Source organism: Piliocolobus tephrosceles, chromosome 19, assembly GCF_002776525.5.
Source record: "Piliocolobus tephrosceles isolate RC106 chromosome 19, ASM277652v3, whole genome shotgun sequence".
NCBI classification, from domain to species: domain Eukaryota; kingdom Metazoa; phylum Chordata; class Mammalia; order Primates; family Cercopithecidae; genus Piliocolobus; species Piliocolobus tephrosceles.
This window is the reverse complement of record NC_045452.1, coordinates 28,301,229-28,318,433: the sequence shown is the minus strand read 5'-3', so window position 1 is coordinate 28,318,433 and position 17,205 is coordinate 28,301,229. Positions and strand designations below refer to the sequence as shown.

General features: G+C 52.7%; 1 protein-coding gene across 1 annotated transcript in view; it reads left to right on the top strand.

Annotated features, from left to right (window-relative positions):
- CELSR1 (cadherin EGF LAG seven-pass G-type receptor 1) overlaps window positions 1-17,205 on the top strand; it is a 204,913-nt gene that overhangs the window by 115,743 nt on the left and 71,965 nt on the right. The window contains exon 5 of the mRNA XM_026447968.1: window positions 2,358-2,446. Within this exon, the coding sequence (XP_026303753.1) occupies window positions 2,358-2,446 (89 nt within the window). The remainder of the gene's footprint in view (window positions 1-2,357; window positions 2,447-17,205) is intronic.

Sequence of the window (17,205 nt, the reverse complement as noted above, 5' to 3'; positions counted from 1 at the left end):
GCAGTGGCTCATACCTGTAATCCCCAGCACTTTGGGAGGCCGAGGTGGGCAGAGCACCTGAGGTCAGGAGTTAAGAGACCAGCCTGACCAACATGGTCTCTACTAAGAATACAAAAATTAGCTGGGTGTGGTGGCACATGCCTCTAATCCCAGCTACTCAGGAGGCTGAGGCAGGAGAATCGCTTGAACCTGGGAGGCAGAGGTTGCAGTGAGCCGAGATCATGCCATTGCACTCCAACCTGGGTGACAGAGTGAGACTCCATGATAAGGCTGGCCAGGCAAGGTGGCTCATGCCTGTAATCCTAGCATTTTGAGAGGCCAAGGCAGGCAGTTTGCTTGAGCCCAGAAGTTCAAGACCAGCCTGGGCAACATAGCGAGACCCTGTCTCTTTAAAAAGAAAAAAAAATATGGCCGGGCGTGGTGGCTCAAGCCTATAATCCCAGCACTTTGGGAGGCCGAGATGGGTGGATCACAAGGTCAGGAGATCGAGACCATCCTGGCTAACATGGTGAAACCCCGTCTCTACTAAAAAACACAAAAAACTAGCAGGGCGAGGTGGCGGGCACCTGTAGTCCCAGCTACTTGGGAGGCTGAGGCAGGAGAATGGCGTAAACCCGGGAGGCGGAGCTTGCAGTGAGCTGAGATCCAGCCACTGCAGTCCAGCCTGGACGACAGAGCGAGACTCCCATCTCAAAAACAAAAACAAAAACAAAACAAACAAAAATATATATATATATCTTGACAAGGCCATTAACCATGTTATTCCAGTTGTTAGGAAAGAACATTTCTCCAGACTTCCAACAGGTATATCTGTGTTTTTCTGGCACACATGACTTTTTTTTGTTTTTGTTCTTGTTTTGAGACAGTCTCACTCTTTCACCTAGGCTGGAGTACAGTGGTGCAATATTGGCTCACTGCAACCTCCCCCTCCCAGGTTCAAGCGATTCCCATGCCTCAGCCTCTCAAGTAGCTGGGAATACAGGCACATTTCACCATGCCTGGCTAATTTTTGTATTTTTAGTAGAGACTGGGTTTCACTGTGTTGGCCAGGTTGGTCTTGAACTCCTGACCTCAAGTGATCCTCCCACCTTGGCCTCCCAAAGTGCCGGGATTACAGGTGTGAGCCACCAGGCTCAGCCTGGCACACTTGACTTTTAGGAGTGAATTCTGCCATCTCCTCCTTCACCTGGAAGTTCACCACGATGGCTCAGAGGTGCCTCAGTCTCTAGAACCCTGGCCCGTGTTGAATGACGTGTGTGTGATGGTGGAGGATGGAGCTTGGTTTTCTATACACAGTAAATAAAGGGAGGCACCTGTAACAGCAGCCAGCCACTGTGGGAGCGGTGGCCACAGCCCTCCAGGCTCTGTGAGTTGGGATTAGGCTATTCCTCTGGCCGGTGTCTCCCACACCCCTGTTTCCAGATCTCCTGCTGGTTCCCTGGAGACGGCATTCCCTGCCTGGGACCTGGTACCCACCGCACCTGTCCTTTGGTGCCCCTGAACCTCCTTCCTCCCTGATTCAGGGTTGTGCTCCAGAATCCCCAAAGGGACTCTCCCGCCCCACTGCAGCAGGAGCTCAAGCGGTGAAAGTGGCAAACACCCCGAAGCAGAGATGCACAAGAGACGCATCTGCGACCTCACGATGGGACATGTTATGTGGTTTAAGAGTTATTAAAAACCTGAGATGACATTTATTTGATTAAGTGACCTAAAGGGGAATTGGTTTTGATGATATTGTCTACGTTGATGCAATGCATAGGAAAAAGAATTCGACCACTGGTGTGGTGTAGGTGTGACTGCTGCTGGTACAGACAGATGGGTTTTCTGTGCTTACATTTTTTCATATTTAAAAAAGAGGAACAAGGCCAGGTGCAGTGGCTCATGCCTGTAATCCCAGCACTTTGTGAGGCCAAGGCAGGCAGATCACGAGGTCAGGAGTTCGAGACTAGCCTGGCCAACATGGCGAAATCCCGTCTCTACTAAAAATACAAAAATTAGCCGGGCATGATGGCAGGCGCCTGTAATCCCAGCTACTCAGGAGGTGGAGGCAGGAGAATCACTTGAACCCAGGAGGCGGAGGTGACAGTAAGCCGAGATCACGCCACTGCATTCCAGCCTGGGTGACAGAGTGAGACTCCATCTCAAAACAAACAAAACCAGAAAAGAGGAACAAGAATTACTTTCGTAACCAGAAAGGAAAATGGATGGAGTGGTGGGCGCCTCCTACCATGGTGCTGTGGGGAGAGGAGGGAGGACATGGCCACCTGTCTCCCCCAATGCCTCACAGCCCGATCCTCAGTCCCCAGTAGGCCCTGCCAACCTCTGCTTTCTCTCTGGATCTCCCTCCCACCGTGCAGGTGAGACGACGACGACTGTGGCACCGAAAGTTCCCGGCGGTGTAAGTGATGGGCGGTGGCATTCTGTGCAGGTGCAGTACTACAACAAGGTAAGATGGTCCCCACCACTTCCCCCCGGCCCCAGGGTGGCTCAAGAAGGTGCCCTGGAGCAGGGCGCAGTGGCTCATGCCTGTAATCCCAGCACTTTGAGAAGCCGAGGTGGGTGGATTACCTGAGGTCAGGAATTTGAGACCAGCTTGGCCGACGTGGTGAAACCCTGTCTCTACCAAAAATACAAAAATTTAAAAATTAGCTGGGCGTGGTGGTGGGTGCCTGTAATCCCAGCTACTCAGGAGGCTGAGGCAGGAGAATCACTTGAGCCTGGGAGGCGAAAGTTACGGTGAGCCGAGATCGTGCCGCTGCGTTCCAGCCTAGGTAACAGAGCAAAACTCCATCTGGAAAAAAAAAAAAAGAAAGGAAAAAAGGTGCCCTGGTAGATTTTCTGTCTTAAGACATTTGTGTTCTGAAATGGTTTTTAAATGTGCTCTTGGAAAAAGTGGTTTAGGAAATGCACATTTGTGGAGGGTCTGTGTAAATACACCTGAGCCCGGTGGTGGGGTCATGGTCCTCCTACCTGGAGCTTCGTGTCGGGGAGGGACATGGACCCCGGAGATGACCTTCGCTGGGGGAAGGACACCGAAAAGGCTTATTCATTTGCAGCTACCTTGGCCAGAGTATTTACTAGTGGCTGAAATTCTGGGCCGTTCATACACAACTCTGTAGCCAAGATTGTCCACCCTACGTGGATGCAAACCGGAAAGCCAGAACACTGTCCAAGGAAGTGCCGTGAAGGCCGCCCGGGTGGTTTTGGTTTCGCTTTATTTTGCTGTTCCTTGGCTTGTAAGGAAACACATTGTTTTTTGCATCAAAATGCCATGCTTTCCACGGCTGTGATTGTGCAAACCCCTTTTCTCTTCTTGGGAAGCTCCAGGGTGTGCCCCCACGTGCTCATGGGTCTGCGGGGGTCTTACTGGCCCCTCCTGGAGCCCGGTCTCCCCCCCGTACCCCACTTCCCAGACTTCCACAAGGCCGAGGCCTAAGCTTGGTTGGCAGATGAGGGATCCTCTGTCCTCCAGGAGGATTGAGCCAGTTCTTCTGTGGAGACAGCATCTTTCTTCTTTCACAGCCACTATGCCTGGCTGCGACTCGCTAGCAGTTGGGGTCCAGTCACTGGGCCTGAGGTCGCAGAGCTGCGTCCATCGGCTTTCACTCACCTTTCCGTGCTGTCCACCGGCGTCCCTCTACCTCCCTGACCTGCCCCTCACATCTGCCTTGAATATCCCATCATCTCCCAGGCATGCCACACAGACTCCAAGTAGTGGTCACCTGCACAGAGACCATGGTTTTTGTCCTCTGTCCCATCAGTGCCAGCCCAGGGCAGGTGGAGCTTGAGCCTCATTTGGGAGGAGGACAGATGGGAGGTGCTGGTGGGGTTTGGGAGGATATTGAGAGAAGGCTGGCAGGTGTCTGGGCGGGGTCTGGGCTGCTGCACGTTAGATGTCACCCCTAGTGGGGCCTGGCTGATGGATGGAGAACCGTGTGCTCGACAGAGGCACGGGGGCTGGTGGGGTGAGGGGCTCAGGGTTAGGGTTAGGGTTACACGGATCCATTTGCTGCCATTGTCCATTTCAAAGACTGAGTCTTTTCTTGATATGGTGCCGTCCTGTGGCTGTGTGGGGCAGTGCTAGCCAGTGTGAAGTGCATTCACCTGGGTGAGCTGCACGGGTGGCCCCTGCGTCCTGCTGCCTGGTTCTGCCTACTCTGACCCTGTGACCCTTCCTGTTGTGTCCTTCCAGCCAGCTGGGGCTGGACATCAGAGCTCGATGCCCCCTGGGGTGGTGCCTCCCAAGGGCTGGGCCACAGGGGACCTTGGAGACTGTGCCCCATCGTCAGGGAAGCGTAGGGCATAGGTGGCACATTTTCCTTCCTGCGCGTGTCAGAAAACAAAGTCCAGGGATGAATGTTTTTTGCTGGGGAGGGGGTGGGCGGGGGGAGGTTGAGTCTGCCTTGGTCTCCCCGTCGGTGCCCAATACTCCAGAATCATCGTCTGCCTGTGGCAGAAGCAACAGTGTGCCCGCAGTTTTGGAGGGACTCGCAGCCGGGACACTGCTGCGGTCACCTCTGTCCACACTCGGCCCTGGCTGTGAACACAGTGAGTGTTTACTGGGGCCCGCCTGCCGCCGCCCCCTTCCGGGTACTCAGAGGAGCAAAGTCGCTGTGCAGGACGCCACCTGCGCTGTCCCGGAGGAGAGGGAGCCTCACGTAAGAAGATAAACAGAGGACGGTGGATTAGCGGGATCCACGGCTTCCGTGTCTAGGGCCAGGTCCTTTCAGCGGTGCCTGAGCACAGCCCCCCGTGCGGGATTAGGCCTTTCCTGTGAGCGCTGGATGCTTCTCTGTCTTGCCTGAGGTTATTTGATGGAGGAAACCAACCAGTTTTTACCGCGTCTTTAGGCGTCCATTAGGAGGTCTGACGGGGCCACACACTAGGAATGTGTTAGCAGAGATTACGAGCATCTGCCCGAGAAGGAGACGGCACCGCTGCTCCGTGACCTTGTCTCCGAGTGGCAGCTCTGACAAACCCCGGGTGCAGCGTGTGCCTGAGCTGGGGGCGGGGCCAGTCAGGTTGTGAGCGGTATGGGGGCCTGGAGGGGTGGCAGGGCCAGCTTGAGGTCAGGAAGACAATCTTCTGGGGGCTGCTTCCTCTCCTTTCTGGGCCTCCGCTTTGTCTCCAGTGTTACCTCTGGTCCCGTCCTCCAGCAGCCACCTTGGGGGTGACCTTGGGCCACCAGGGAAGGTTTTGGGGAAGAGGACAGGCTCAGGGTGGGAGAGGACCCACACAGGAAGGAGGTGTTGGGGCTGCACAGTGAGGGGTTGAGGGGCTCAGGGCTAGGGCTACAAGGGTGGTCTTGAGGGCAGTGGGTAACATGACTGAGGGAACCCCCCTGCACATGCGTCCCCGCCTGCCTTGGCTGATGCGGAGGGTCGTCCCCCCCCGCCCCACCCAGCTGTGTCCTTTCCCCAGCATGCTGCATTCACCTGCTGCGCCGCCTTGCTGGTTTTGGTTTTTGTATTTTTAGGGATGATTAAGAAAACATATTTGAGAAAGTTCAGCATTCAACAGTGTGGTGAGGAAGGAAGCATTGGTGGGGGCCGCGCCGCTGCCCAGCCTCCTCTCTTCAGTCTCGTTCTCTGTGCCCCGCCCTCCGGGGCGGCTGTGTCTCTGAGGCGTGGGCCACCTGCATTTTAGGTCTGAGCGTGACCTCCTGGGTATCGCCTGTCAGTGGCGTCCTGCACTGCGTCCATGTGCAGCCTGCGGGGACCCTTCCCCCACCCGCCAGTGCACAGGGCCTGGGAGCTGCCAGGCTGGTGGAGCAGTCAGGGTCCTCACAGGAGGCAGATGGGGTGCTCCAGTGGGACCAGCCCTGGCAGAGTTATTTACAAAGGGCTGGGCAGGGCGTGGGGCATCCATGAGGGGCGGTGTGGAACCCACGGCTAGAGGCAGTGCCAGCAGAGCTGTGACAGCCCTTAGTCCTTGAGCATCAAGGGAAATGGCAGAATGGAGCCCAGAGAGAAGGGGTTCTGGTCAGAAGCCACAGGAGAGGAACAGGAGTTAGAGGCACAGCCGGCCTGGGGCCCTCCTGGTACCCCTCCCCTCCCTCCCTCTATCGTCCCATGTGGCTTGCCACTGGCCAACGCCACCAGAAGCCACGGGGTAGGGAACCCTCCCAGGCAGGGAACAGGCAGAGTCTGTTTATTTTTCCTTTCTGCTTGACGACATTTTAGACGAGAAGGTTTATTGGTCTGGTCTAATTCACCTTCAGCAAAACCAAAGGGTGCATTGGAGTCGGACGTGCTTCCAGGAAGGTCTTTTCAAAGGCAGACACTTGTACGTTTGTGTGGAGCTCTGCCAAGCACAGATGAAACAACATAGCCCCCACTCCCGCAACCACCCCGGGAGGTTTGGGGCCGCGTGGAGCAGTTTCAGTCATTGCTTCACCCCCAGCGTGATTGTTTGTTTGTTTTTCCCCCAAGGCTGGTTTGAAGGTGTTTCCACCACAACTTCCAAAAGGGCGAAAGTGCCTAATGGAAAAGGAAAACCGTTCTTCCCACTTGAGAATCAGGTTTTGCCCTCATTAGCTTTAAGTGTTTGCTGCTCCCCCATTGCCCTCAGCATCCGGGGTGTTCGGGAGGTGTGGGGAGAAGCTTCCTCCCCACAGAGACAGTGCTGGGGAGGGGCCGTCCGGGAGGACGGGGACCCTCGGGGCTGCACTGAGCGCTCATTCCCTGTTTGTGCTTTTCTGAGGCTGCCTGCGGGGATCACGTTTAGATGCTACCTTGCTCCAGGAGCTCCTGGCAGGGTCGGGGGCACAGATGTGCCAGCGAGATGTTTAACGGGGCCCTGGGGAAGCAAGGGCGGCTCGTGCCCACCTGGCCCCGGTGTCTTCCAAAGCCAGCTGAACCTGCCCAGAGCCTGGAGCACAGCCTCCTTGCCAGCTGTGGAGGCAAGGACATGCTGGGAAGGTAGTGCCTGACATGGACACGAGGCGGTGTGGCCTGCTGGGGACCCGTGAGTGGGCTGTGAGGTGAGGCAGTGAGGTGGGGCGCCAGGAGGCCCAGAGCTGCTGGGAGATCCGCATGAAGCAGACGTGGGAGGTGGTGAGCAGCCGTGCTGGGATTTCCCACCTGGGCGCTGCTGCCCCTTGGGGACGATGATCCTTCGTTGGGAGGCCTGTTCTGGGCAGCATTGCTGACCTCTGGTCACTAGACTGCAGCTGTTCCCCTAACCCAGTTTTGACGACCAAGAGGTCTTCATCATTGTCAGGGCCCTGAGGTCATGCCCTGGATGAGAACCACTGGGCTAGTGAGACGGGAGCTCAGCTAGACGGAGTCCTGGTAGCTTCAGGTGGAGATGCAAGACCCTGGGCCGGGGCTTGAGGCAGCAGCCTCTACGTGGGCGGCAGGTGGTCTTCAAGGGGCGCTCGGCATCCATCACCTGGCTGGGGACGGTGCTGTGCTTGTCGCGATCGCCATGCTGGCCACATGTGGCTAGACCACACGCAGTGATGCCCCATGCCTGAGCTGGCTGCTGCAGTCCTCGAGACCCTGCCTCGGCAATTTGGCTTCCTCTGGTTCTGGTGATTCTGAGATGGCGCGGGGCTGTCTTTGGCATGCTGCGGAAAGTGCTTTTATAAAGACAGCATGAGGCCTGGTTGCAACGAACCTCCTCTGGACGACCAGCCTCTGCTTCTGTTGAGCCAGAGGATCTAAGTGCTTTGAGATTTCCATGACCTTGAGATGACCCCAGGTCCTGCTGTCATTAGGGATTGCTCACCTGTTGCTTGTCAGGTCATTCAAAACCTCTTGAGTCCATGCTGCACATTAAACCCCAAAGTCCCAAGGAGAGTGAGCAATGTGCCCCCAGAGCACCCCTGGGGTCGGGGGAGCTTCTCTGTTTCTGCAAATGTTCTAAAAACTCGAGGGCCTCCACCTAGACACTTGTGTCAGGGTGCGATTTTTTGATGGGACTCTTCCTGGGCTCTACAGATCTGCCATGATTAGACAGTTGTGTGGTCCCCTGGGTGTGGTCACGTGACCTTCTCTTTCCCTCCCTTCCATGTTAATTGAATGCCAACTACACGCACAGAATCCAACTTACAGAAACAAACTCGGAAGGTATTTAATAGAATAGAAGGTCCTCCAACAGTGGAACGTCAACAACCATTGCCAGCAGTGCAGTGGGGTTCTGTGCAGTAAGGTCCTCCCATAGTAGAACGTCAGCAACCATTGCCAGCAGTGCAATAAGTTCTGTGCAGTAAGGTCCTCTGACAGTGGAATGTCAACAACCATTGCCAACAGTGCAGTGGAGTTGTGTGCAGTAAGGTCCTCCAACAGTGGAATGTCAACAACCATTGCCAACAGTGCGGTGGGGTTGTGTGCAGTAAGGTCCTCAGACAGTGGAATGTCAGCAACCATTGTCAACAGTGCAGTGGTTGTGTGCAGCCATGAGGGGAGGAGCACCCAGGATATTGTTACTAGATTTTAAAAGCCCTAGTTGTAGGGTGTATTTTATTTTATTTTATTTTGAGATGAAGTCCCACTCTGTCGCCCAGGTACCTCTGTCGCTGTCTCGGCTCACTGCAGCCTCAGCCTCCTGGGTTCAAGCAATTCTCCTGCCTCAGCCTCCTGAGTAGCTGGGATTACAGCTGCTGACCACCAGACCTGGTTAATTTTTGTATTTTTAGTAGAGATTGGGGTTTCACTATGTTGGCCAGGCTGTTCTCTAACTCCTGACCTCAAGTGATCCACCTGCCTTGGCCTCCCAGAGTGTTAGATTACAGGCGTGAGGCACTGCACCCGGCCAAGCCTGGTTCTTTTAGTGGAGTTAGGATTACAGGCGTGAACCGCTGCACCCGGCCAAGCCTGGTTCTTTTAGTGGAGTTAGGATTACAGGTGTGAGCCACTGCACCGGGCCAAGCCTGGTTCTTTTAGTGGAGGGTGGCATTTAGAACTCCAGATCTGGGTCCTTGGTGTGCTCATTGCTTTGGGTTGTCTCACTCCCAGTGTCTCTTACTGGGCTGAACTAGGACATAGACGTCTGTGTAGGTGTGTGTGTGTGTAGATATATACACGCATGCACACTTCATATTGATTCTTTTTTCCTATTTACCTATCACTCCCTATTGGAAGCCATAAACTTCACTGCAGCACTGCCGCGTTTGCTCTGCTCTGCACGTTCATGTCCCCCTGATGCCGTCCCAGTCCATTCGTGCTGCTTGGTAACAGAACACCCGAGGCTGGGTACTTACAAACCACAGAGATTGATTTCTCTGAGTCCCGGAGGCTGGAAGCCTGAGCACCTGCAGGTTTGGGGCCTGGCGAAGGCCCATTCCTCATAAAGGGCAGCGTCCAGGTGTCCTCGCGTGGCAGAAGAATGCAAGAGGGTGGACCCGCTCCCGTGGGCCCTTTTATTGAGGCCTTATCCCATCCTTGAGGGGCCCACCCTCATGACTTCACCACCTCCTAACAGGCCCATCTCTTGATGCCATCCCACTGGCCATGAAGTTTCAACACGTGAACTTTGGAGGACACTTCAGACCCTAGCACCCCCAAATTCATATATGGAAATCCTCACCCCCAAGGTGATAGTATTAGGAAGTGGAGCCTTTGGGAGGTGATCGGGGTCTCCCGTGAGTGGAATGAACGTCCTTATAAAAGAGCCTCAAGACTGCCCCTCACCTCTTCTGTCATGTGAGGGTGTGGCAAGAAGGTGCTGGTCTAGGAACCAGGAGGCAGACCCTCCCCAGACGGTGAATCAGCCAGCACCTTGATGTGGGACTCGCAACCTCCAGAGCTGCGAGAAACAGATGTGTGTTGTTTACAAGCCACTCAGCCTCTGGTATTTTGTTACAGCAGCCCAAGCAGAGTTAGAGTTCATTCTTGTTGTTTTTCCTTTTCTATATTTGTAAATCTTTATCAGTTAGGAACCTTGTTCTCATTTTCCTCAGTATAGTTATTGATTTTTCTCAACCTTCCATTATTTAAATAACCTTCCAACCCCACCAGGCCACAGCTTCACTCAGCCCCCTCCCCGGCTGCCCCCTCCCGAGCTGCCCCCTCTCCAGCCTTGCTGCTCTGCCTCACTCAGCCCTGATGGTACCAGCTGACTCCAGCAATTGGAGATGGGTCTGCATAGAGACTTGACCGAAATATTTCATTATTCAAAAAAGAAGGAAGGAAGGGAAGAAGGAAGGTTTTTAAAACAAATTTAAAGCAAATAAAAATCCAAAATATGAAAAGCTGTGGGATGCAGCTAAAGCAGTGCTGAGAGGGAAATGTATAGCACTAAATACTTACATTAGAAAAGGGAGATGTCTCAGATCAGTAATCTAAGCTTTTACTTCAAGAACCTAGAATAATAGTAAAATAAACCCAAAGCCAGCAGAAAGAAGGAAATAAGATAAGAGTAGCAGTCAGTGAAATTGAAACAACAAAACAATAGAGAAAATCAATGAAACAAAGAGCTGATTCTTTAAGAAGATTAACAAAATCTTTTCAAAGAGGGAAAAACTTCTGGTGTGACCGATAAGGAAAAAAAGGGAAGACAAATTACTAATATCAGGAATAAAATAGGCTCTGTAGACATTAGAAGGGGTAATAAGGGAATAATAAAAACAACATGTGTACATTTAAAACCCAGATGCATGGACCAACTCCTCAAAAAACTACTACTACTCACCCAAGATGAAATTGGTCATTTGAATGACTGTATAACTATTGAGGAAATAGAATTTGTAGTTTAACATTCCCAAAAAGGAAATCTCCAGGCCCAGATGGCTTCACAAGAGAATTCTAACAAATATTTAAAGAATTACGTCAATTCTGCAACGTCTCTTCCAGAAAAGAGAGAACATTTCCCAGTTCAGTTCATGAAGCATTACCCTGATTCCAATACCAGACGAAGACAGACGAAACAAAACCCCAGACCACTGTTCCTCATGAATATAGATGCAGTTCATGTTGACGCAGAAACCTGCGCACAAGTGGTACAGCAGCTTTTCATAATATCCCCAAATGGGAAACAGCCCAGATGGCTGTCACTGGGTGAATGGTTAAACAAACTGATATGAACAGGGAATACATCTTAGCACCAAACAACTTCTCACTCTGCTGAGTGGGAAAAGGCAACCACCAAAGGGACTATACTGTGTGATTCATTTGTGTGACATTGTGTTTTTTTGTCTGTGTGTGTGTGTTTGTTTTTTTTTTTTTTTTTTTTTTAGAGTTTTGCCTCGTATCCCAGGCTGGAATGCAGTGGCACGATCTCAGCTCACTGCAACCTCCACATCCTGGGTTCAAGTGATTCTCCTGCCTCAGGCTACTGAGTAGCTGGGATTACAGGCACGTACCACCACGCTTGGTTAATTTTATATTTTTAGTAGAGAAGGGGTTTCACCATGTTGGTCAGGCTGGTCTTGAACTCCTGACCTCAAGTGATCCACCCACCTTGGGCTCTCAAAGTGTTGCAATTACAGGCGTAAGCCACTGCACCCCGGCCTTTATGACATTCTTAATATGACAAAATAACAATGGAAAACAGAGTAGTGGTTGCCTGGTATTGGGCTGGGGACAGGAGGGAAGTGGGTGTGGCTGTGGCTGTGACAGGACCACAGGCAGGGTCCTTGCAGTGATGGAGCGTTCTGTCTCGACTGTGTCAGTGTCTGTACCTGGGATATTACACTATCTTTTTGCAGGGTGTTTCTATGGATTGAAACTGTAAGGGGTACATGGGATCTTTCTGTATTATGTTTTACAATTGCATGTACATCTAAACTTGTCTCAAAATAGAAAGTTTCATCAAAATAACTTTTAGGCCAGGCATGGTGGCTCACGCCTGTAACCCCAGCACTTTGGGAGGCTGAGGTGGGAGGATTGCTTGAGCCCAGGAGTTCAAGATCAGCCTGGGCAACATAGGGAGAACACATTTCTTCAAAATATAAAGTAAAAAAAAAATTAGCCGGGTGTGTGGTGCATGTGCCTGTGGTCTTGGGAGGCTGAGGAGGATCACTTGGGCCTGGAAGGTCGAGGCTGCAGTGAGCCATGATTGTACCACTGCACTCCAACCTGGGTGAAAGAGTGAGACTCTTGTCTCAAAAAAAAATTTTTTTTAAAACATTTAAAATATATGCTGGGGTAATACATGTTTTTTTCTGAAGGATAACTCTATGCTCTCTAAAACAACAAACTTGTGTTTTTTTGTTTGTTATGAGATGGAGTCTCACTCTGTCGCCCAGGCTGGTGCGATCTCGGCTCACTGCAACCTCCACCTCCCGGGTTCAAGCGATTCTTCTGCCTCAGCCTCCCGAATAGCTGGGATTACAGGCGCCCACCACCACCACGCCTGGCTAATTTTTGTATTTTTAGTAGAGATGGGATTTCACCATGTTGGCCAGGCTGGTCTTGAACTCCTGACCTCAGGTGATCTGCCCGCCTCGGCCTCCCAGAGTGCTGGGATTATAGGCATGAGCCACTGCACCCGGCCTAAACTTGTTAATAGTTCTCATCGGATAGCTGTTTCAAGGTCACAAACTGCCTAAAGCATGGAGTCTTAATCAGGTATTTATTATTCCTCGTGATGTAGTGGTTTGGCTGCTGGTTCTTCTGGTCTATGCAATTCAGCCAGGGCTGTGTGAAGGCCTCACTCATATGACCTGGCCCTTAGCCATGGCATCTGGGACCTCTCATCTTCCAGCAGGCCAGCCTGGCTGTTCACCTGGTGGCAGGGGGTTCCTAGCAGCCAGAGAAGGCGAGTCCCAGTGCACGGTGCTTTCCAGGACTTCTCTCACGTCCTTGTGCCCTGATGTCCTGTTGCCCAGGTCATGTGGCCAAGCCCGGCCTCTAGGGTAGAGACACAGACCATTGGTGGCAAGAGCCAGGAGGTGGCATTGCAGAGGTCAGACGTGCAGTGCAGGAGGCATCGTGGTGGCCCCTACGGCAAAGGTGGATACCAGTGGGAAGAAGGATGCAAAGCGAGGTGGATTTCGTGTTCCTTTTAGGCCCTTCTGTGCCGTCTTACATGCACTTGGTTATTCTTTGTATTTAAAAAAATAATACAGCAGTTCTCTGGGTCATGGGATTATGAGCCATTTTTGTGTTTTTCTTTTAAATATTCTGTTTAAAAAAATCAGTGGAGGGCCAGGCACGGTGGCTCATGCCTATAATCCTAACACTTTGGGAGGCCAAGGCAAGCAGATCACTTGAAGTCAGGAGTTCAAAACTAGCCTGGCCAACATGGTAAAACCCCTCTACTAAAAAATACAAAAAAATTAGCCGGGCGTGGTGGCAGATGCCTGTAATCTCAGCTACTTGGGAGGCTGAGGCAGGAGAATCACTTGAGCCTAGAAGGTGGAGGTTGCAGTGAGCCAAGACCGCACTGCTTCACTCCAGCCTGGGTGACAGAGTGAGACTCCGTCTCAAATACAAAACAAAAAATAATAAAAAGATAATTGGATTTATAGAATATGTAAGATAAAGAAGCTAAACTTTTACAAAGTTAATTAAGCCTTGCAAAGTCTATAAAATCCTTACGATAAAGGAGGCAGCCACGCAGGCTCGTGATTTTGCCCCCCTGTGGCCTTGTTGGCTTTGCTTCTGTCTCATAGGAAGTTGCATGTTTAAGAGGAGGGGATGGGGATACTCCCCAGGTGTTCCGTGGCTGCGTGAAACGTCACGCCCTCCCTGGCTTCTCCAGCCCCAGCATGTGTTCCTTAAATCCAGTAGTGGGGCCTCTGCGAAGGCAGTCGGCACATGGTCCCGTCGGGTGGTGAAGTCGGCGACCACTGCCTTTACTTACCCTGCGTCTTGGACTCAGGATGTTCCTGCCTCTTTGAGCCCAAGTAATGGGGTCATAGAAGCCGACAGAGGGGCCTTCGGGTGGCCAGCGAGCCCTGCCAGAAAGGTGGTGCGGGGCCCTGCCTGCAGGCGCCGTGGCAGGTGGGGGTGCCCCGCTGCTGGTGTGCGATGTGACAGAAATAGATAAGTCACTTGGTTTCCGTTCCCAAACACGGGCCTGGTCAGGTGGTAGAAAGTCACTTGTTACGGAAACAGGGTGATTCCTGGGGGCAAGCGCCGCCCCACCCTGGGCCTTTGTGTTACAGAACCCTGTTATGGAAAGTCGCCCCAGGGCTGGGGCAGCCCTCAGTTTCACGCCCGGTTGATGTTGCTTCCTGTCTGGCATCATAGCCACTGTCCCCCAGCCTCTGTCTCACCTGCATCCTTCCCACCCCACCCGGCCCCTCGCTGCTGGGGCTCTGAGATGCCCTGCCCCGTGGCTGCCTCCCTCCCCTCTCGGGGCTCCCGGCCCTTCCTGCCTCTGCCCCCCAGCACCTCGGCAGGGAAGGTGGTGCTGGCTGAAGGGTACTGACTGATGTCCTGTCTTGTGCCAGGCTCACGTGTGTCCCCCACGTGATCCTCATGTCAGCTCCTGGAGGAGGCGCTGTTGCTGTTTCACAGATGAGGAAACTGAGGCACAGAGTAGATGATGGGAGGGCCAGGGTTAGGCAGAGCCAGGGACCCAGCGTCTCTCACCCACCCGTGTATTCGCTGCTCTGGGACGTCCCATCCCAGGGCTGTCGTGTTTTCCTGCCGTGACCATCCCTGGGCCCCACCTTCTCCCTGTCTTTTCCAAGCACTTCCATGCTCTCTCCCCCAACTCAGCCCTCTCCTCACCTTCATCTTATCACACGGATTCTGAGCATGTCACCCCTTAGTGGCTTGCAGACCAGGAGGGAGGGGAGGCTGGTCAGAAAGGTCGTCAGGGCAAAAGGAGGCAGGGGGACTGACCACAGGAGGAAGGGGGTCCTGTGGGGCCAGATCAAGGACAGAGAGGGGACTATCAGGTCTTAACAGGAGCAGGCCGTGGCTTTGTATGAGCATGTGTTAGTGTGCAAGCTGCATGTATGCACAAAGTGAGTGTGCACAGTGAGTATATTGTACAAGCAAGCTTGAGCACGAATGTGGGTGAGCATGTGTGCACACAAGTGTGCGCTAGTATATCTGAGTATGAACATGTGACTGCACGTGTGTGTGCACATGCAAGTATGAATGATGTGAGTGGGTGTCCACTTGTGAGTGTGCACGTGTGTGAGTGCACCTGGGCGAGTGGGCACCTGGGTGAGTACACATGTGAGTGCAGATGTGTGCCTGTGTGAGTAAGCACACGTGTAAATGTGGGTGAGTGCACATTTGAGTGTGGGTGAGCATGGGGGTAAATATGCATGTGTGCATGAGTAGGTGAGTGCTTGAGTGCACCCGTGAGTGAACGCACATGAGTGGCTAGGTATGCATATATGAATGCACCCATGTGAGTGCACATGTGTGGGTGAATGTATATGTGAGTGAATGTGGATGAGTATGCACGAGTGTGGGTAAGTGTGCACATATGAGTGTGTGGGAGGGCACATTTGAGTGTGTGGGTGATTGTATATGTGACTGAATGTGGATGAGTATGCACGAGTGTGGGTAAGTGTGCGCATGTGAGTATGAGTGCACGTGTGGGGGCACATTTGAGTGTGTGGGTGAGTGTATATGTCAGTGAATGTGGATGAGTATGCACGAGTGTGGGTAAGTGCACGTGTATGAGTGTGCGTGTGGGTGAGGGCACATTTGAGTGTGGGTAAGTGCACGTGGGTTTGAGTATGCACGATGGGGTGGGTGCACACGAGGGTGAGTGCACGTGTTCGTGGGTGAGTGTGCGTGAGTATGGGTAAGTATGCATGTGTGAGCGTACGAATAAGTGCACATGAATGTGAGTGACGGCACGTGTGTGGGAGTGTGCATGTGGGCGTGAATATGCACGTGAGCATGGATAAATGTACACTAGTATAAGTGCATGTGTGTGGGTGAGGGCACACTTGAGTGTGAGTGGTGAGTGCACATGTGGGTTTGAGTATGCACGAGTGTGGATGAGTGAACACGAGTGTGAGTGGGCAGGTGGGCACGTGGGTTTGAGTATGCATGAGTGTGGGTGAATGAACAGGAGTGAGTGGGCGAGTGTGCACATTTGTGGTAAGCGTTTTCTCCTTGCTCAAACAGTTGTTTTGGAGGGAACTGTAGCCCACCTGCCATCCTTCCTGAAGCTTTGTCCTGTTTTTTCCGGGACACTCAGGCTACTGTGTTGTGGGGGTTAAGCTCAGAGGCCCCATCCCAGGCACTCTGTCCCCGTGCCCATGTGGAGGAGGCCCCAGGAGGCTGCAGGTCAGAAGCGTGCGTGCCCCTTGTCTCGCTTGTCAGGATTTCTGCAGCTGGGAGTAGCAGTAGGATTTAGATGCCTCCCACCGGTAGACGAATATGAATTAGACGAACATGAATTAGATGAACGTGAATGAGCTGCTGACTGGGTGCTTGAGGGTCGCTCAGTTTGTACCAAGCAATTTTTGGTCTATAAAACCCCCAAGAAAGGGAACCTGTTGCTTTCCAGTAAGGCTCTGTATCTCACTGCATGTTGGCCCTTCATTTGTCATTGGCAAGCAGACCCCCCTCTGAGCAAATCCCCATAAATTCCCAGGCTCCCAGAACACCTGGGGGAGCAGCCTGGCCGCAGAGGGGACCTGGTCCCGATGGCTGAGCCCCAAAGGGGCAGGGCTGAGATGCCCCTGGCTTCCTCCCGTGGAACTGGAGGCTTTGGTCAAGGGTCTGGCTCAGTGGGGGCTGGCACAGTGCCCTGCTGGATCATTTCCAGAACAAAATTAACTACCCGGGGATCATGGAGTCCTGGAGGAGGAGCTTATCTCCGTCCGGCGCTGAGCACGCATGCCCAGGGGACTCCTGCCTCCGGACCCACGGTTCTCGCGTTTCCAAATGCACCGTACGTCCATCAGGAAAGCAGAGAACTCCTCACTTTTGTCTTTGGCCAGAATCGTCAGGGAAACTGGGGTTAGACCCCCTTGCCTGAGAAATAAAAGGCTTTGGTGTGATTTTTTAAGAATCTGCAGGTGACCAGTTGGTTCTCACCTTTGTCGAAAACTTTTCTAATGCTCCACAATAAGCCTAACAGCACTCTGCATCACTTTCTTGGGTAGTTGACTAAATGGAGGAAATGGCATGCCAGTGACAGAACTCCGAGCTGCAGGTGACTTGGTGTCTCAGCTCCTGGGGAGGACCCTGCGGGTTCAGCGGAGAGGCTAATTGCACGAGCTGCTGAATTGCTTCTTTTTCCTTTAAAAATGTAAAAATCAACTTTATTATTTTATTATTTTTATTTATTTATTTATTTATTTTGAGACGGAATCTTGCTCTGTCACCCAGGCTG